Source organism: Scatophagus argus, chromosome 3, assembly GCF_020382885.2.
Source record: "Scatophagus argus isolate fScaArg1 chromosome 3, fScaArg1.pri, whole genome shotgun sequence".
NCBI lineage: Eukaryota > Metazoa > Chordata > Actinopteri > Scatophagidae > Scatophagus > Scatophagus argus.
Window position 1 is genome coordinate 5,502,523 of NC_058495.1, and position 21,043 is coordinate 5,523,565.

General features: G+C 41.4%; 2 protein-coding genes across 6 annotated transcripts in view; both read right to left on the minus strand.

Annotated features, from left to right (window-relative positions):
- The window catches only part of LOC124055765 (membrane-associated guanylate kinase, WW and PDZ domain-containing protein 3), a 117,811-nt gene extending 114,545 nt beyond the window's left edge, over positions 1–3,266 (minus strand). Inside the window, exon 1 of one of the 4 annotated variants that reach the window (XM_046382896.1) lies at positions 2,004–3,265. In XM_046382896.1, coding sequence (XP_046238852.1) covers positions 2,004–2,310 — 307 coding nt within the window. In that variant the 5' untranslated portion in view covers positions 2,311–3,265. Of the gene's footprint in view, positions 1–2,003 lie in introns of all 4 variants that reach the window. The other 3 variants (XM_046382881.1, XM_046382888.1, XM_046382904.1) reach the window with 3 other exon arrangements.
- A 1,475-nt stretch (positions 3,267–4,741) lies between these two features.
- On the minus strand, positions 4,742–20,492 carry lrig2 (leucine-rich repeats and immunoglobulin-like domains 2). 2 transcript variants are annotated; one of them, XM_046382942.1, is made up of 18 exons: positions 19,528–20,492; positions 19,116–19,190; positions 18,456–18,590; positions 17,909–18,052; positions 17,522–17,665; positions 17,088–17,231; positions 16,635–16,778; positions 15,152–15,232; positions 14,754–14,825; positions 14,474–14,542; positions 12,921–13,084; positions 12,307–12,618; positions 11,705–11,986; positions 10,815–11,255; positions 10,501–10,653; positions 9,627–9,767; positions 8,701–8,932; positions 4,742–7,792 (listed from the first exon to the last, which is right to left on the minus strand). In XM_046382942.1, exons 1-18 carry the CDS (start codon positions 19,713–19,715, stop codon positions 7,675–7,677), a joined length of 3,039 nt encoding a protein of 1,012 aa, XP_046238898.1. In that variant the 5' UTR covers positions 19,716–20,492; the 3' UTR covers positions 4,742–7,674. The 2 variants fall into 2 exon arrangements, with proteins under 2 accessions (XP_046238898.1, XP_046238897.1); XM_046382941.1 differs by having other exon boundaries at positions 8,663–8,932; positions 19,528–20,489.
- Between the last annotated feature and the right edge of the window lie 551 nt (positions 20,493–21,043).

A 21,043-nucleotide genomic window follows, 5' to 3' on the forward strand; every position in this document is an offset into this window, starting at 1 on the left:
CAATAGAAAAGTAAGTGAAGTGCTGCGTGCAACTCTTTCAGCTCACATTCCTTACGATCAATGACTGAGACAGATAATAGCCTCCACAGAGACTTGCATCGCGCATTCTCTCTCTCTCTCTATCCTCGCCTCAAATCCCCCATTTTTGCCTCTGCATCTCTGCACACTTTCTACCTCTTCCCTCCCAGCTCCTCCCCAGCTGTCAGCAGCAGCACAGGAAGCCCACCAGTTCCAGAGGGGAAGACAGGCAGAGTACAAGAGGATCTCGGGAAGAGCACAGGGGAACATCTGGGAGACCCAGAGATCCTGTCCATCCCTGCCGGCCACCGTCATCTCATCTCAGCTTCCCAGGCTTCCTGGTAACAGCTGATCCTCAAGGCCCACTGTCTCCATCAGAGTGGAGAAAATCCACTCGCAAACTCAATTATGCAAGAGGTGTGAATTAAACATGAGGCTACCACACAGGAATGTATACACACAGTGCAGGCGTGCACACATGCACAATATGTAATCATACGAAATAACAAGCCCATCTGTATGCTGACGCCAGAGGGGCTTTGTGAGGCCTTTTTGCAAACAGAACATCGAAGAGGTACGCTGGTTCTAACTTTACATATGACTGACAAGGAACACGGACTGGTAAGAGTGACAGTGAAGAAATAGGAGATGAAGAATTTTGCCACCTATTACTTCCCTGTGAGCTTTAAAGAGCAAAAACAGCCTCATGTGGGAGTTACGCCTGCAGCCAAAGGCAGAGGCGATTTTCTCCCCATGTCTCCTTATGTCTCTCTCCCAAAGCCTCTCTCTCACCCTGTGTTTCTTTGTCTCTCTCTCTCCTTCAGTCCTCCATGCCCTTTATTAATCATCCTTGGTTAGTGGGGCAGAGAGCACGGTGTTGGGAGCTCTTGGGAATGTAGAGCCATGAAATACACACACACACCACACACACAAACACACACACCTTCATGTGCATGCACGCTAATAGGCAACAAGCTCATAAATCTATGCAAACATTCTTCCATTCATCTCTTGTTTGTTTATAAAATATTTTAAAATCCATAAAAATATTCATAAATATGCAGGAAAACTCCTAGTAATGACGACACACAGACACGCACAATAAGTACACGTGTGCACACATACTTGAGGGATCCTGGCCTGAGGTCCTGAGGACTCAGCTGCTGCTGCCGCTGATGTGACCTTTTGAACAGTCCCAATTGTTGTTTAGACATTCCATACAGGCAATGCAAGGCCACCTCGCTCACCCATAAACACATAACTCCAGGACTGAGCTGATTTGAGCTTGGTTCACCAACCAGTACAATATACGGCAGCAGCATCAGCACCAAGTCATTACAGCTATTAGACCTCATTATCAGAGTGTCTGGATGCTGTAGCCAGCATCCTTTGCAAAGCTGGATGATGAGACGAGATACAACACAGCTAACCACTCCGGCCTCTGTGGCCAAAGGAGCCCATGGAGAGAGGAGAGTATCTTGAATAATGGACGGTGTGCAATTAGGCCTTATTTCTATGCATGTAAGTGCACTTAGCCTAGAAGGATCTAACTGGGCTACATGCCATTGTTACCATTATTACTATTCGATCTCCCTGACAAAGTGGTGAGAGAATTGGCCAATTAGATGTTATGGGACTGTAAAGGTTTACAGTAGAAGTCTGGGATATCCTTTGGGAAGTGTGGAGTGATGTAGTGGTGGGCAGGCACAGCCAAACTCACTTTCACCCCTTTATTTTGCAATGGTCTAGTCAACTTTAGCTGACAGGTATAAATCCACATAAAGCTAATGCAACTTGCATATACCCATACATTTGAATATTTATTTGAGGATGTTTACATGGTGGCAGTTACAGGCTGCAGTGATTCTGTTGATCCCTACATTACTGGATGTGTAAGACCATGAGGGTTGCTGTGTTTAGTGGATGCCGCATGTCAAAACGAGCTCAGGTGACACAGCGGTGAGAACAGAAAGCAGGAGACGCACCTGGTTTGACCGTCTTCAAGCGAATAGGCTCTCGAAAGTGGCGTATGACAGCCAAGGTGTCACGATTTGTAAGTCCACTGACGGGCGTCCCGTTCACCTCCAGCAAAACGTCGCCGTAGTAGGGCAGCTTCCCGATGTGACACACCAGCACGTCCAGCTTCATCTGGCCCAGGTAGGGGAACTGTCCCAGCTCTGCTCCTCCTAGGACCTCCACCACGGAGCCAAAGTCTCCCAGGTTCCCCCATGACACAGCGCACTCCACCACTTTACTGGACCAGTGTTTCTTCTTCTTCAGTGTTCTGGACATGGTTACTCCCTTTTCGAATAATCAACAATCGAAGTGGTTACAGTCGCCTCGACTTGCTTGTTAAATGAACGCGGAGTGACGCGGCCTGATAAACCCTCCTGAGTTATTCTCCCGACATGCTGGGGATTTCATCTTCCTGGCATTTATGAGGCTGCTTTTCACCAGTGAATCTGCCGCTGAGCTCTGTCATTCCACGGGCTTACGCTCCGGTGTGCGCACAGTTGCCTGGGTTGCAGTAATTCCAAGCGCTGCTTGTGCGTAAAACAGCAGAGTTGATAGCAGCGAGATGGTTAAAAGCGGAACAAATCAGGTTTTATGCTCTCCATCGCTACACTGGAGCCGTATCTGCGCTTTGCTTGGTCCCTGAAGAAGGCTCCCGAGTCAAAAACAAAATGTAAACAGAGAGGATTTCACTCACTCGGTGGTTGAGTGTGGAGAGTCTGTCGGCGAAATGTAGTGCGTCAACGAGAAATCCCACATACCTGTGGGCAGGCTGAAAATCGAGGGGCGGCAGCGATCACCGGTAGGCGGTTGAAGTATTTGAGATCCAGCCCTTGGTGACTGAGCCGAAAGACATCTGCGAACGTTTGTCTGCTACAGGTTTGAACACACCTGGCACCGCCAAGAGAGAGATGTTGCCAAGCTCTGAAACGCCCCTTTTACGCTCAGCGGTGGCGGTGTTTTCTAGACGCTCATGCTGGCTCCATCCTCCGGTGTGTTGTGGTACTAAGTGAGGAAACATACTGCGTGAGTCCAGCAATGTTTAATACTTACTGTCATTTTAGTCGCAAAATGTATAACGACAATGGTAATCTGTAGTTCTTTTAACATCGAAGGGGCCGTTGGGTCGAATAAGTGTAACATCTAAGTCTAAGGTTAACTAAAAACACTCGGAGCATGTAATCCTAACAAAAAGTGTACAAAACAAATTACTCCTAATTAGGACTCCTAATTTGTGCAGCAGAGGTAAGTATTCCTGTTGATCAAAGAAAGTGTCTCAACAGCGTCACCTACTGACACAAGCAGAGAAATTCAAACGAGTTGCTGCCTCCCTCCCTCCCTCAGGACAGGCTACATACCTACATTTGCATCAGGCTTCAGCTGCATTCATCCATGCATGACCTGTAAGGTGATGCTTGAACTGATTTAATCGTTAATCATCACTCCAGAGCTTTGTTTTCCAACTGTTTACAAAGAACATGCTTGCAGATGCCTTAATACTGTGCTCATGCATAAATGATCGTTATTTAAGCAGTTTTAATGCTGCAGATCTGACCTTTAATTGAAGGGGAAACTACCCCCACCTGCATGCAAAGCCTAAACATTTCATGGCCTCAGAGCTTGTATGCATCATGTGCGCTGGTATCAACCTGTTCATAAGGTATGTCAGCTCTTTAAATGTTGAACTAATAACAAATATTTCCGGTGCTTCACAAAGCATTTATGAAGATGCAAAACTGAAGTGGTGTTTAAGTGTAGCTGTGGAAGTTAATTAGAGTCTGTAAATGTCACTTCATCTCTGGAGATTACTCGCCTTGTTTCACAACATGTTATAAATGATGCACCGTTTGCTTTTGCCAAAGCCTCTCCAATACCGCATGATGGATTCTGATAATTTGGGTGTGTTGACTCACAGGACAGTCATATGTCAGCGTGATGAAGTCGAGTTAATTAACGTTGAAGTGGAAGCAGGGAACACACCTTCTGTAGTATTTATGAAGCAGTGATGCATTAGAAGTCTGTGTTTAAATACAGAGTTGCCACTCTGGACACTGTGCTGAATAATTCATCGCCTTGTAGAGAATGATTAACAATGCTACCATGTTTTTGATGGGGAGCAGGGATCCAAACAAACTGCAGACTTTAAAATGCTGAAGCAATGTCACAGTCAGCTCACGGTTTCCCCGGGATTCTACCAGATTTAGGGAGGAGGGACTTAAAAAAATGAGGTCTTTTTCTTAATGTCAAGACTGATGATGGACTAACTAAGTTTTTAAGGCCCATATTAGCTGGCTTTTTGTTGGCTTGACATGACTAATTCCAGATTACAGATGGCTTGGCCTTTTAAATCGTTCCATGGTGTGGCCAGAAATCATGCTGAGGGTAGGACCCATATGCCTGGAGTTGCATTTAACCTAAAATCAATCAAATCCTGCAAGAACATTTTTAAGACTGTCAGAAAATTAAATATTTTCCTAAATGATTAAACAGTTGTCATTAAAGCATTTGCTTGTTTCAGCTTCAAAATATGTGCATTTCCTTCATTTGTCTATTATGTATCATCATTAATTCATCACCTTTGGTGGTTTGGACAAAACAAATATGTTTCTATCTGGCCTCTTGGGGAAGAAAATAATCTTAATCATTAATCAAATGAACCTATTTCTACCTAATAGAAGTATTGTGGCAGAAACTGACAATCCAAACCTAATTATCAGAATTAATGTTTAATGTTAGAGTAATGGCTATGTAACAAAAATGCTCTTGTCGACATGCTTTACAGAATGTACAGGCAAACAAGGTCCAAAAATACTATTAAACACAAAATGCAAAACTTCAACAATAAAAAAAAAGCAGCATTTGATATTGCCAGCTCAGTTACTGCTAAACTTTGGTATATAGTCTGAAAGGATATTCAGACAATTAAATACAAATGCACATTATGTTACACTGTGTTGGCAGAAAATATTGAACAGTGAATTGATGTTTGACCCCCAGCATGTAGCTCTGTTGCAGTGAGTTATCACTGCACATTATCATTTAAATTTCTCAACTGCTCAAAAAAGTGGCACGAAAGTCGGAACACGTCATGAAACAACAAAAATTTACTTCCCCCAAAGCAATGAGTGTGTCACAACACAGAAGAAAGCCACGTAAGTTTTTGTCTCGGCTTGGTCGTTAACTTTAAAAAGGTACTGACAAATGTTACAGGGAAAGGCTTGAAAAGTGCTGATCTGGCAATCAAAGGCAAGCATGATGAACACAACATGAAAACAGGTTAGAACCAATGGAGCGACTATCATTTGCTGCTTGACATTTGAAGATTTATGACATTACATCGAAATATAGCATCAAGCTACACCATCACACACTTTCACTGTAGAGTAACTTGTCAGCATTATTGATTTTTTTTTTTTTTTTTTTTTTTTGTTTAAGGGTCTGAACTCACTACCCTCAAACACTCGGCGTACCACTACAACAGGGGGAGAAAAGGAATCAGACGAACCCTTTGTTGGACAATAATAAATGTAGCGGAACTGACAACAACAAAAGTACTCAAAAATATGTCATGATGTGGATGACATATCCAGGAAGAATGAGTATATATGCACTCAGTTGTCAGTTTATTACGCATATCAAGCTGACACTGATGCAGTCTAAAGCAGAGAGGTGTTTGGAAACACCTGTCAGCATGATGCAATGCTGCTCAATGCAATGCTATCAAGCACTACACAAACTACATCCTCTAAAATGACCACACAGTTGAATCAACGCCTCTCCCAAAGAGTTGCAACAGAAGACTAAATCTTTTGACTTTCATGTAGGTCGGATCTATTGCACAACTGCTGCATTAGACTGCATTGCTTTTAGGTGTGCCAAATAAACACGCAACTGAGTGTAATTTGCTAAATATGTTGAGCAAATGAGCTTTCTGAGAGTCGCAAACAAAGCCAAAGTCAATCACATCTGAGCAACCCCGAAGTGCAACAATCAAGAGGAATTTTTTTTTTTTTTTTTTTTAAAGATAACTAACCTGATGAAACAAGAGCACATTCTTTCCCCATGAGAGGAATTTTCATTTTCAAAACCGCCGAGCAATTTCATAGCTGACATTTGGAAACTGTACAGTCTGCTGAGGGTGTCAGCTGTTTGACTGCGGCCTTTAAGTTTATGAGGAAAACAACAGCCATTTCTCCAGAAAATGCGTTCATCTTGTTACCTGAACCGACAGGTAAACTCTTCAGTATAACACTGGGACAATAAAGGCTTAAAAGGAATGATCTTAAAATTACTGCAGCTTATGTCTCAATCATCTCTGTAAATACACTAGTAGGATGTGGAATTTCATAGATAACTATCCTTATGTACACATACATGTATAAAATAATACAATACATTCTCATTTTTCACAGTCCCAAGTGAAAACCTCGGCTTAATTAATATCTATGGAAGGATCGTGAACGTTTTGAGATAAAATGATAAGTTCTCAAAACTTAAAATAGCATGCGCACGGCATAATAAAGTTTACCACCAATAAATGAAGTGCCTGTTGGATATGCTAAAAGGGAAAACAAGTCAGTGCATACTGTACATATAAACCATAATGTCACCTGATTGAGGTTACTGAGAATGCTTGTTAAAAAAGGCCATCCAATAGACAACCATTAGAAAATAGCCAGCTAAACCATGATTGTCACATGTGCAAAAAAAACCAAACAAAAACAAAACACTACGCTTTCTCCCAACGCTGCTCATCATTACAAAGACATAAATTGAAGGAATTAACAATTGCATTTGACACAGGACAAAACCGAGATCTGATAAAGATGATATACGTTATATTCATAGATATTCATAATATACACCACATTTTGGTGTCACTGTCTCATTTGCATAAGAGGATATCAGATAGCTTTGAGCCAGTCAGGATGGCTGAGGGAATGTGGGAGCTATGTTTCAATGTTTTTTCCTATTTTAGCAACCACAAACTGCTGGTCAGGGAACGACAACTGTTCCCTGTTTAAACTCCCCCCTCCTTTTCCCACTTGGGAATAGGTGGTTTGTAATTTCTACCAAAGTCATGTTGGCTGCTCCAGCAGGTGTCTGTACCAGGAATGATGCAAGAAAACTGCCAGTGTGCCATGCACTGATACAAAATTGTAGCCCCACTGCAGCAAGGAGAGCTTGTAAAGATTCGACCATGTCTCGGCTTTCTCTCACGGCAGCGTCCGACATGGCTCTTTGAAGCATACATTCATAGCTTTCTCTAGAAAAGAGAAATGAACAATAGTGTACAATGTGGGTGAAAGGGGTCCTGTGAGTGACTCTAATCACTAGGTCCGTCTCTCCAGTCTGACACAGCAGTCTTTCCACAGTAGAGAATGTTAGCATGTCCTCTTGAGTGAAAGGGGAATGTAAACATACAAGAGAGCATCTTTGGCAGAATGTGAGGAGTCTCTTTGGAGGTAGTGGGTGAACAGGCAGAGGGGAGGAGGGGGGTGCAGCAATGAGGAATCAGAGGCAGAACGTGGGCAGAGTGTAAGGACCTATGTGGGAGCAGGATGCTCTTGAGGGTTAGTCCTATTAGAGGCACTTCTGTGGTCCTGTGTGCTTTGGCTGGGAAAACAGTCCACCTCTGCCCCATCAGCAGAGGAAGTCAGAGGAGATGTCCTGTGTATAGTCACTGGGTGCTGGGACACACCTGGTCGGGGTTTCGAGGACGGATCCTCCCCTTCTCCCCAGAAGGACTTGCTCAGAGAATCTGCAAAGACAATACAACACAATGCTTAGACGCCTGCACATTATCTTCCACTAACTGATTCCAAACCACATAACTTTGACAACAACCACTGATTTGCTGTCTAAGTAATGCATCAAGAAAAAAAAAAAAAATATCAATAACCGGGTTCCAATACTTCCAATGTGAGTATTTGCAGTTTTTCAGTCTTTCCTAATACCTTTAGATGTTATTGTGTTGACAGGACCAAACAAGCAAGCTGAAGATATTCCTTTACAGACTCAGAACCTGTGATTGGTATTTCTTCTTGTTTGATATTTTAAAGAATGAACAGTTGATCAAAACAACTGCTTGATTAATCTGCAGTGAAAATAATAGTAAATCACAGACATTATGATCACGGATAAATCGCAATTACGTAGCTTGTTTTTAGTTTGCTTATGTGCTGTGCTCACTTTCATACAGCTCTTTCAGCTCAGCTTATCTCAATAGACAATATAATTCTGGCTGTAGCATGCGAGTATTCTGATCACCTGAACAACAAGCCTCTATGGATCTAAACAGGTCATATCTGGAAGGTCAATTACCTCTAATAAATACAGTCTTGGTTTACCAGTTCACTGGGAAGTCTTTCATCTGTAAAATACTGGCTTCAGCAGATCAGTGACCTCATTGTTTCTGTGTTATATAAAAGATTTTTAACAGCCAAAGGAGATATTTGCAGAATCCTACTTTTTTTCCCTCTTTTGTCAGTAACTGTGGGATGGTGAAAATTCAACGTGTTAGCCAAAATCATCTGGGCAAGCAGGGCATCATAGTTTACACCCAGCCAAAGGATGGTTTCACCATCTTGCAGTAAAAGGTAAAAATGGAATTTCTGTTACCAAGTCTCACCATTAGCATAATGTTCCGGGGGAGTGTGACTGCTCAACCTTTTATCGTGTGATGTGAGAAAGACAGAAGAGTCCTGGTTGCTAAGGAGGCTCTCCAGTGTCGGGTCCTTGGGCTGGGCATGCTCACTGAAGCTCTCCTTCAGGCCCGGTAAAGTCTTGTCCAGCGGATCGTCCTCCCCCAGATAGGCGTAAGGGCAGTACTCCCGTGTGCGAGAGTAGATGTTGGCGTTGTCGTAGCAGTCAGAGCAGATGACTAGTGGACCTGCACCACCTGGCAATACAGAATAAACATCTCCATAAGTGGTCCTTTCCATATGCTTGCTGGTTTTGTAAGGCCTTAGTTTTGTCTGGAGACTGTGAGTGAGTGTGATGTATGGAAGGTGTGAGAAAGGCATCTCAAGTACACTTACAATCCCCTGATTAATGACAATTATTCTTACCATACATTTATTATATGCACTTCACTTAAAATATCTTTTTTTTTTCAATTTACATTTTCACACTGTTGTAGATCTGCATACAAAACATGTTAAAGATAATTTTTGTTATTTTTTATTTTACTCCTGTCCTATTTCCAAGCATATTTCAACATTTTAGGTGTTTTCGCTCACATTCTGAGCTGCTTTTGTGTATGAGAGGTGTAACATAAATGAAGTTTGCTGATATGAGATGCGATAAACGTGTGGTGGTACGCTGTGTCCTTCATCATTACTAATCTCACTACTAATCTCTACTACCCTGACCTGAATATTTAGCATAGCATGCATTTCCTCTTAATTCATTGGCTCAAATGTTGTTTTTATATTACATACTGCCCAGTGAAAAGCTTAGAAGTACAAAAAGAAAATCATGGAAAAAAAAAAACTCAGCAAAACACAGAGGATGCAGGGGGAAGAAAAAAAAAAATCTAATCCTCAAAGAAAAAATGAACACCACATGACTGCTTGTGTGTAGATGACACTAACCTGCAGGAAGTCCAGCTAGTCCTTCGTGGGGCTCTCCAGGGTGGAAGCTGCTGCGGCCAGTAAACAGAGAGCCAACCCGGCAGTGCAGCATGCCATTCCCCTCTGTTTCCACCTCACTGCCTGTGTCTCCATAACACACACCTGGGACACACATGGTAACTATTCAGTGTCTCATTTCAGTATGGATCCGATCCGAAACGCATAAGCTAAAACGAGACCTTAACGTGCATGGGAGTGGCCAAAGCCTTTGAATCATGAAAGGCACATTTGAGAAGCTGCACTTTATTTAACAACATTTACATGAAGAAATGTTGATGCTTTTGTTTGCTTTTCATGTTAGAAGTGATATGTACAGACTGCAGGAAGAGGTAGTCTATCTTTGTGATTTCTCATGGACATAATGCTTGCACAGTCCAATCCAACCCATTAGATAAGAACTCACAAGAATATAACGCAGAAACATGATCATAAACCAGCAGCTATAAGTCATTCTCTACTAGACATGACTTCAAATTAAAACGTAATACATCAACATCATAAACTAAGAAATCATAACCAGTCTACCAGTCAAGGCCCAGTATTCATATTTATATGCATATTATAGGAATGTTACAGGAAGTCTTTATTGGGTTCCAGCTGCAACAGGCACCAGTGTTGTCAGCAATGATAGCAGATTTTACCTTCTATGTGCACTCCATAGATGATTACTATAAGAATTTTACATTATAGTTGGATATAAAGATCATGACATAGTTTTCTTGTCTCCAAAGCCCAGACAGTGAAACTGCAAAATGATTATTTCTGATGATGAGTAGTTGTGCTGCAGAATCAAAAATGGCTGAATTCACCAAAACTAAAAGGGAAGATTACTCACCGTCTGTACCCTTGTGGACATATCCATTAGAGAGAGGAGGCATAAGCTGCTGGTGACTGCCAGCCTCAGAGTTACTGTAGCCTTCCTGTGGCTCTGACAAAGTACCCTGAGAGGACAAGTAGCTGGGGATGTCTGCTGGCAAATTCATCTCATCTGGAACAGACAGTCATATATTTTATTAATTATTCTCATCAACACAACAAAGTGCCGTCCCTGTAGACACATTTCACGATTTACAAACAGCCATCCCTGCTGAGTGAAGCTCTAAATAAGGCACATTTATGTTATATCACAGACGTGTCTAAACTGCTGACCTGTGTTGGTGATGCTGTAGTCCTCGTTCTTCCTGCGCATGTGATAGATGACAATGACCCAGACCAGGGAAGTTCCAACCACACAACACACCACCACAATCACCACGATGCCCACGGTGGTCCAGCCGTCCTGGTCGTATCCCGTGCCGGTGTCACAGTTTGGTGACGGTGAGACGCTCAGGTAGATGTGACCGCGTTCTGTTCCCAGAGTATTGGACATGATGCAGGTATATTTTCCAGCATCAGCTGGACCAGCATCAACTATGATAAGGAGCTGGTTGGCTGCGGCAAAGAAGTGGCGTTCGGTGAATACCAGGGGCCCGTCATCTTTGGTCCAGTTGAGACGAGGGGCTGGGCTGCCTCCAGCTATACACTGAAGCACGGCGGTTTCACCACGGGCCACCGTTCGGTCTTCCAGCGGCCGCATGAAGGATGGAGTTTCTGAAAGAGGTTTTGGTTTAATAAGAATTATTTCTGTGGAATTTTGTTATGCAGTTGAGATGGATGTTTATGAGGACAAGTTTGCTATTTTTTGAGTAACAGTTTTTAGTACCAATGCCTTGATCACAAACTTTGAACAAATTATAGATTATTGATTATATATTGATTAAGACTGCATTTCAGAGGCACTGTTATAGAGAGATGTAAAAGAGCTGTGTCAGAGATGCTCCATCCAGACAGATTTAAGCATTCTCTGTTGTCAATGATTTAATAAGGTTTGCATTTACATCGTCATTAGTTAAAATTTGCCGAGGCAGAAGCACAAAAACAACGATGTGCACTGAGTGGCAGACATAAATGAGCAGCCAATTTGAGCTGAGTGACTCAGAAGAAATGACCCAGTAGTAAAACATCAGTAAAATACTCTGTTAATCAGGTGGGTGACTCACCCAGGACAGTGAGAGTAGCATTTGCAGACAGACTGCCAGCTGCATTTTGAGCCGTGCAGCTGTACACTCCCATGTCTTCTGTCTTCACGTTAGCAATGAAAAAGATGTCATCATCTGGCATCACGTGCATCCTGCGCTCTCGGGCCGCAGGGAAGTCAGTGCCTCCATCCTTCTGCCATGCAATTTGGGGTGACGGATGGCCTTCAGCAGCACACTCCAGCCTGGCCATAGTCCCAGTACGGATAGTCAGATCCATGGGGGTCTTAAGAAAGGATGGCAGCTCTGAAAAGAATGGGACAGAAAGTCAAGGGTGAGACAGAGAAGTACACACTTATCAGGCAGAGATCAGAGATCAAACAGCACTTACAAATAAATCTTAGGCTTCTGTCGCCTCAAAATCTTTGGTTTTAGTTGTGGCATTGTGTACCGAGTGAGAACACAATCTTAAAAAACAAACAATAAAGCTACTACATATGCAACATTAATTTCTTTCAGATTTAAAATTATATGACCAGAACTCGGTGTTTAATAAAGGTAACAGCCTGTTGAGCCCCACTGACAATCTTCATTCACATTCTTTAACAAAGGGAAATCATCCTCACCGTTGACAGTAAGCTTGGCCCTATCAGAATAGTTGGATCCAAAGTGATTGGAGACCACACACTGATAGCGCCCTTCATCAGTAAAGTTGACGTTGATGAGGTGAAGCACAGTGGTGTACATCAGCTCTCCCTCCTGGTAGCGGGCGAAGTTTTGCACTTCTGCATCATACAGCACCTCCCCATCCTTCCGCCAAGCAGTGGTCATTGGAGAGTCACTGCTGCTGGATGCAACGCAGCTCAGAGTCACGTTGTTTCCCCGCAATGCTACAGACGTCTCCGGGTGAGTTGTGATATGGGGCTTGGGGAAATCATCTGTGGAGGAGCAAGGTCAGAAAGTGTGAAACTCAGCATTTTACATGAAATATGTCAATACAGGAAGGGCAACATGGAGGCCAGCTTTAATCTATCAGGACCCAACAAACAGTATTTCCAAAACAGTTGTGATGTATTGTTGAACAAAACTTCCACTAACACCCAATCCATTACATTATAGCGATTTTGAAACATCCCAAAACAACAGTTAATACCCTTCACAGATTTTGCCAACAAATATTTTCCACAGTGCTCTCTGAAGAGTACCTGTGTTGGATCAGTATAAAGAGAAAAGGACTGACCACAAACAAATTCTTCTGGGCTGATGGACAGGACGTTACGACCAAGAAGGCTGGCAGGATGTGCACAGATGGCGGAGACAGACTGCTGGAACTGGCTGTCAGTCAGCCAAGGCCCCAGCCACTGCATGTGGCAGTCACACAGCAGGCTGCTCGTGTTCAGGACACTGATAACACAGAGGTAAGGAAGCATGAGATGAGTTATTGTAAAATTAGCTGGAATCATGAAACTACTGACGAGATAAAAGGATTATAGGAAGCTAATGAACAAATAAATATTGATTTGGGATTTCCAGGATTTGGTTTATGCTGTGTTATTTTAGAAAAGCAAACTTGCACTTACTTCCTTCAAATGAAGGTTTGGTTCACCTGTGTAATTTAAAGAGGGCTACTATCTACTCTGAAAACATAACAGTAAGTTGGGTGGTATCTCAGAAACTGAGCATGAGCATGCAACCTAACGTAGGTGTATTATACTACACAGAACATCATGAAAACAGAGCTCCGGTGGCTGTGAGACAAGAAGTGATGATTCGTGCTAAAATAATGCTTATTTGAACCCCAGAGGCTAAACCTAACAGTGAGTTTATAAAACTTTAATACCACCTGAGGCAATTTTTGTAGCAGCTCATAAAAACACAGACACAATGCAAAACACGCACAATGATAAACAGCTGCATGGAACCACTGTGAAGGATCAAATTCTGTATATAGAAAGGGGTCAAACAATTATCTTAAAGGCATCTACATTTTCAAACAAGTCAACAGGGGATATCAAAAAGTCAACCTATCACGGGAACCAAATTACAGTTTAAATAATCTTCTCTAAACTGATTCATTGCCAACAACAGCTTCAGAACAATCACTTAATACACTTTATCCTAAAATAATTCTTAATTACAAGGATGTTGTCATTATGTTCCTCTAGTTTGGTTATCAGGCAAAGCCACTTTATCCACTCCACAAGCAAACAGTGTTATATTCTAATAAAGCAGCAGACTAATTAATAACAGGATATGACTACTGCCATTACACACTTTGTGAGCTGGACAGCTGCTGGGGCATTTCGTTAACCACTGCTAGGGAGACACTCCTAAAATGAGTTGATCAAAACCTCAAAGAGGCGAGAGACTTAACATTTCCACTGTCTTTCCTCACAGGCGGGAGAGACGGGTGTCCTAATGATTGAGGGGATGATGCTGCAACTCAAAGGCTAAATGACAAATCTCTGCTTAGTCAGCTGTGTCACTAAACATACCATTTCCTTAAAGTACCAATCTTATGACAAAAGTGGAGTGAAAGGCTCAAAGCTACAATAGGTTAACAACTTGTCACTTTTCAGGGTTTAGTATCTTCTTCATACAACTATATAAGGCCAATTTAAAATGCTAATCGTGACCTTTAATTGCAGTGTTACTTAATCACTATAATTATTTTTTAATGAAAGCAATAATGATAAATCAGTCAAAGAAACAATATGAACAAAGGGAAAAGCTAGCTTCCAAATGTGCTTACAGTGTGTAATGTGCTGTAAAATTCATTTTGTGTCTACTCACAATACTTTCAGCTTCGTATGGGACAACGCCTCAGGGTGTATCGACATGATGCCATTCTTGCTGAGGTCCCTGCGGAGGGGACCGAAATATGGATCAGACACACTTATGATGCGATTTGATCAAAATGGCATCCCCATTTCACAAGCACAAGACAACAGCAATAACACAGTGGTAATAAAAGCTTGCTGCTATCTTTAATCACTCAACAATTACAACAGATCCTTCTGAGACATGAGTTTAACGGCTTAGAGAAAGAGGATTGCACGGCCGCTTTACTCACAGGTGCTCCAGCTCCTCCAGGCCCTCAAACGCTTTCTTAGTGATTGATTTGATTTTGTTCCTCTGTAGGATGCTGAAAAATAAGAAGTTTTCAAATGGTGTTCAGTAAAACGGTTGCTGCAAAACTTGCGGCTGGGTAACAATTTATTGCACACTGGAAACACTGTGTCAGCAGCTTTTCATTAAGGCTAAATTAACACACCCCACCAGCCTTTCAATGCAACTTAGAATAAACGTGAAGAAGCGCAAGAACAACTGAAACACTGATGCATAATCCAAGGTGCACCTGCTGTATTTATCTAAATGCAAGATATTACTTATTTTCTGTATGTATTAACATAAAAACATGTCTATGTTCCCCATCTAACTATATTATGGGTACAATCTAAATGTTCTCACAGTGTGTTCAGCTTCTTCATTCCATCAAAAACACCAATGGAGTCTTCAATGGCCCAGGAGATTTCATTATTGCGGATATCTCTGAAAAACAAAGAGTCATATTTTAGATGTTAAACACTCGGTAGAGAGACTAGAGATGGAATGACTGTGCTAGCAAAGTTGTTTTTGAAGACCACAGAGAGGGCACATGATCTCCGCTGCGGCTGTCAGTGGCAGTGACTCTCAGTTAGGATACTAACAATTTCAGACACCAACTTCCACAGTGTGTCACAATTCGCTGCCACTGCTGTACTGATGAGGGGAAAATAATTGGCTCTGTTTAGCACTGGGACAGTACATGGGTCCACTGGAAACCCAGAGAGGCCTTGTGTTTACAGGATGGGTCATAGGCTCTTTTGTTTCTCTTTCCTTATGCTTGGCCACCTCTGAAAGAACTTCGGCACTCTCCAATGCCCCTCTCCCATGAAAACTCCCAGGATTATCGAGCTCCCAAATTTGACCCCTTTCTCTCTACAGCTCAGTGGCTTAAGCGGAACTCTGTGTGGCAAATAGTGGCTTCTTCTCCTCAGCATGTCTTACCTCACAGATAATATGACAAGAAGACATACTTGCTCAATTAGGCTGATATTCTCAGCAACAGCTACACAGCACTTTCAAAGCTTCTGCTGTGGTTTTAAAATGGTTCAGAACTCTCAAGCAGCAGGCTTATAGCCTATTTGAACCAAGTAATGTATTCTGTGCCACTAATACGGTATGTATAATTACCAACCATTTTGTGGTAATCAACCCTCAAAAAAGCACATCCCAATTACTCTCCCAAAAAAACAGAGCTGCTGTTTCATTTGTTGACATGCTCAGTAGACAATGTAATGTTGAGCATGTTACATGTTGGTATCATTTTATCCCTGCCGCTTGATGAAATACTAAACAGCAAACAAACTCAAATCCCAGAGCAGGAGGGGTTTAGCTCTACCCACTCTGACAAAGCATTTGAACCTTCATCTCTTGGCCTCTGCACACAACCTTCCATACAGTACATGGTTCACAGAGGAGACAATGGACTACTGCCTCTCAAATATTTCATTTAGGAATAAAATCTGGATCTCAAATGTGTATGCATGTGGCAACTGTGCTTTAAAACACTGACATTTACAGAGGGTGGTTGGATCTAAAGAAATGACCACTGACAAGAGGGATAAGAACGCAAATGAAGACTATACTAGAGGATGCAGGCTTTAAAATAGACAGTTTGTGCTGCTTTTTCCCTAAACTACTTTGGTTTATACAGGATGTGTATTCAAGACAGGACAAGAACTACACACAAGGAAAGGAACAAACAGACCTTCTGTAGTCTGCTGCCTTCATGAGAATGCACAAAGTCAAGAACAAGTCAAGACCTGGTTATATTTTGCATACATTACACTTCCTTGATCGAAAACCAAGCGCAGATCTTAAACAGATTTATTTAAGCCATAGCACTTACAAGGTGCGCAGGCTTGCCAGGCCACTGAACACTCCTTCTCCCAAATGGCTGATAGAGTTTTCTCCCAGGTTCAGACTTTCCAGGAGACCTAATCCTACGAAAGCGGTCTCCTCCAGTCTCGTCAAATGATTGAAGGACAAGTCTCTGGACAAAGAAACCACAAACACGATAAAGATTAGTTCAAACAATTTTCATATTAACAGCAGTCTTGTATGTTAACGTAACTCCACATTCAAAAAAGGCACTCCAAAGAGAGACATTTTCAGCATACTGCTAAAGTGTATACTACATCCACCAGAGGCAACAAAGCACTGTATCAGCTCCAGACACCCAAAAGTACTGCAGCAAGATAACAGTAATTCCTCTGAGCACACAAAATGAATTTCAGAGCCCGGGGCTGAAGAAAGAAAGTGGGAATTCTTAGGATTTTAGCTATAAAGCAAACACACTCACAGTTCCTCCAGCTTTTGGCAAAACTCCCAGGCATCTGGTCGGATGATGCCGACAGCGTTCTGGCTGACTCGCAGGACACGCAGCATGCGCAGGCCATACAGCCAACCTTTGCTGACCTCCGTTAGGTTATTGTGCTCCAGTTCTCTGAGACGCAGATGGGGAAAAGCAAAATGGCAATAACAAAAACAACAGTTATTATATAAACCCATTTGTTTTTATGACAAATCCACTAGAGTGAATGTAGCTAATAACGTTTGTCTGGAAAAATATCAAATGAGTTATGGGATTTTTTCCTGCATCACTGTTTTCCCCCACCTTTCTTTGTGCTTTTACAGACCTCTTTAAAAACATTATTAAAAGGTTTTACAATCTTTATGCTGTTGAATCCTTTAAAGGATTCCACTTTAAAAGGAGAATATGAAGTGTGTGCTCACAGTTCTTCAATGTTGTTAAGTCCAAAAAAAGCTCCATCCATGAGCTTAGAGATGCCGTTCCTCTGCATCTTCAGTGACCTCAGTGAGTCCATCCCTTTGAATGTCAGGCTGTCAACTATCCTGATCTTGTTACGCTTCATTTCACTATAATGAGAGTAAGCATTAGCTTTTAATCAATCAATCAGAGGCATTCATGCAAAAAAACAAACAAACAAACAAACAAAAGACACACAATAGGATCAATGAAAGTTTTTTTTTTATTATTTGGATTTACACTAAAGTCACTTATGTCACTGTTATAAGGAAAGTGACAGATTTGTTTGCCAGCCAACAACTGCTAAATTTTTAATCAATGATTTTACTTTTTTACTTGCATATTATACTCACAGGAATTGAAGCTGTGGAAGTTTGAAGACTTTGGATGGCAGCACAGCTAATCTGTTCCTGTTCAGCTTCAGGACCAGCAGGGAGCTGGAGATGTTTTCAAAGCAGCCGGGCTCGAGGACGCTGATCTTATTATTACTCAAATTCCTATGAGAAAGAGGAGCAGAAACATCAGAGCCAAAATCGGGAAGGAGAATAGTGTCTGCTCTGTCCTGACAAGCACACTTGAAATGTCCTGCACTGTACGGTACAGTTCTGCTTAATATTGTGCTGTGTCATCTTGCTGTTGTGTCTAGCCTATTCTTCCTTCTTACACCATTAGTTTCTCTACAAATATGCTCGTCATAACAATAAACCAGTTTAGATGTTTAATTACATTAGATTTTTTAATCCTAAACATGTTCTATTATCAAAATAACAATGTCTGTGCAGCATCATGAAGCCTTGGCAGATGTATGCACTCTCTAGGTTTGATTTATTTTACATTTAACCTATATTGTCTTTGAGGGGCAAAAAATTAACAGGATTTAAATAAAAGGTGTTTCCTTACAGATATTTCAGCTGCATGAAGGGGAAGGATCCAACTCTGAGCTCCGAGATGGAGTTGGATGTCAGGTCCAGGGTTTCCAAGGAAACGTATGGCTGCAGCTGATGCATCAACAGTTCTGAGACCCGATTGTGGACTCTGGAACAATAAAACAATAAAAATAATCACTTACTAGTGTTCAAAGTCATAATGGCACTAATTATGAGGACATAATTTGTCCTCATAATTAGTGTATGACTAAATCAATAAGTAATAACGAAAATAAATAAAAAATCATATTAACATGAGGAATGACTCATGTGTTGCTGTAAACTATACCGGGTCTCAAAAAAACATACCTAACGGCATCTTATCAATGTTGTTGGGATCATTACAGAAGACATAGTAAGGCAACAAAAGCTTGAAAATGTTCAATTCTTTCAACGGGATCTTAATTTTAAATACAATTTTGCTTTTATATTGTAAAAACGTTTAAAGGATTCAATTTTCAATTTTTCAAGCAGGTAATGTTTGTTATTGTTATCAGAACAAATAACAATGAGGATGGAAAATGCTTGTCTTTAACATAACAAAATGTGAGTATAGCTTCACATAAAGAAATGTAAAGATTATTTTGAATATTTGTTTGAGTGGTGGCAGGACAGACATAAAACCTGAACTTACAATGACAGCGAGGTGATATTTGAGGAAACATCTCCAAGAAAAGGAATTGCAGTCAGCTCATTGTGATTCATGGTGCTGAAATGAAATTCAACATATTCAAATCATCACTCAAATCATATTCAAAAGATTCCTGAAACTAAAATACAACCTGCAAGCATAAACTACAACTTCCAAAGTGACCATAAGCACCAGTTTCAACTTGAAGCTGTGATGATGATTATTTTAATTTTTCAACTTCTGTGTGCATACTAAACATAAGGAAAATATACACATAGTCGATCTTGAAACAAAGCATATCCCGAAGAAACATAATCTTATGAAGAGAAGGTCAAATGGCTAAAGTACACATAAATGTAGTTTCCTGAGCAGTACTAACTTAAACACAGTTGTGTTTAGCCTGTTGTGTACTTACACTTGAGTTATCCCATCTGGTAAGTCCATTGGAGCGGTCGACAGCCTTTTCCTGTTACAGTCCAGAATGTGGACTTCATCTTGTCCTTTGGAGCACGAGCAGGGAGCAGGACAAGATCCAAGAGCCCAGGCACTCAAACTCAACAGCATGAAGACAAGGGCCGAAGGAATGGGCCAACCTTCCGCCATTTTAAAAGACTTCCTACTGGAGGCTACGTAGCTACGTGGCTAACTCGCTAAACTGGCAAGTTCACAGTGACAAAAATCACCATCAAATCGTTTCTGCAATTTGATTTCAGTCAAACGAACACGTACTTCAGGTTTAAAGTGCCATGATTCCAGGCAGGTATTTTCCAATTTGCGTGAGGCATCCCAGCACAGATTTGTCCCCGTCTTCCCAATGCCTGGAATTCCTTCCGCTCCAATCTGGACACCCTCACGGAGTTGCTAACGTTAATGCTGAGGTGATTTGGTCCAACAAATACACCACTTTTCGCCAGACGACATCGGTATGGTTCCACAAAGGCCTGGCATTTGAATATAATGAACCAAAAGAAATACTTTCCCTACTCAGCCTATCTGTTTACAATCCACTAACAATAATTTTCTCCGCCTTTCTTGTCTCGAAAGAACAACAAAGCGCCTTGACTTGATGACATAGGATATCTTTTGTCCCACCCCTATCCAGCATACTTACAGGAATTCTATTGGTCCGTGCTAAGGCTTGTCAAACATTTTCAGCGATTTGATTGGATATCAATCCAATATCTTTTTGAGGTAGCCCCAACTGTACACACGAAAAAGTTTTTCGAGAACTGCTATGGTATGAATTAGAATTTCAGGGATGTGGTTGTAATGTTAAGCCCTTTGAGATAAGCCCTTTCGTATGGTATTATGTATTCTGTATATAGGGTAGGTCGCATGCGCATGTTTTGTTTATGTTTATGTTTAATCTCCATTTTAAAAACCAAACACAAAATGCCAATTTGAAAATATCAATCCTACTTAAGCGAATAATTATAAGGGTGGCAGCAGTTTGTAAAAAATGAAGTTATGCAACATGTGCTGACAGGATAAATATGTGGATTCAATTTTATTAGGCCTATTAGAAGTATTATTAAGGCTAGTATTTTTAGTAGCCTACAACACCATGCAAAACAACAACTGTTACAACTTTTCAAATAAAGTACAGAAAATGAAATAGAATGATATGCACCCTGATAAAATACAATGAAAGGGGGTAAAGCAAACAATTAAAATTGCTAAGAGGTAAGATTAGATTTGTAAATGAAACGGGGCGAAATTAACACAAATTTGGGTTATAGCCTATTTACAGGCTACTTCAGGCTCTTTATTCATGCCATCTTCTTCTCTGTGTTATAAATGAAACTACCCGCTAGTGTGTACAAGTACAGCTGGTCAATCATCTAAGAAATACAATCTTATGAAGAAGCTGGCGGTGGGCAAATGCACTTGTGCGTCATTTTCCTTTACATACTAGGGGGCGCTGTGCTGCA

Excerpts from the sequence above, each read along its gene's own strand:
- lrig2 (XM_046382941.1), bottom strand. The coding sequence starts at position 19,715 with ATGGCGGAAGGTTGGCCCATTCCTTCGGCCCTTGTCTTCATGCTGTTG. Across the intron at positions 14,826-15,151 it reads ATGAAGAAGCTGAACACACT|CATCCTACAGAGGAACAAAA; the intron begins GTGAGAACATTT and ends CTTATTTTTCAG. Across the intron at positions 9,768-10,500 it reads TGTCCACAAGGGTACAGACG|GTGTGTGTTATGGAGACACA; the intron begins GTGAGTAATCTT and ends TGTGTGTCCCAG.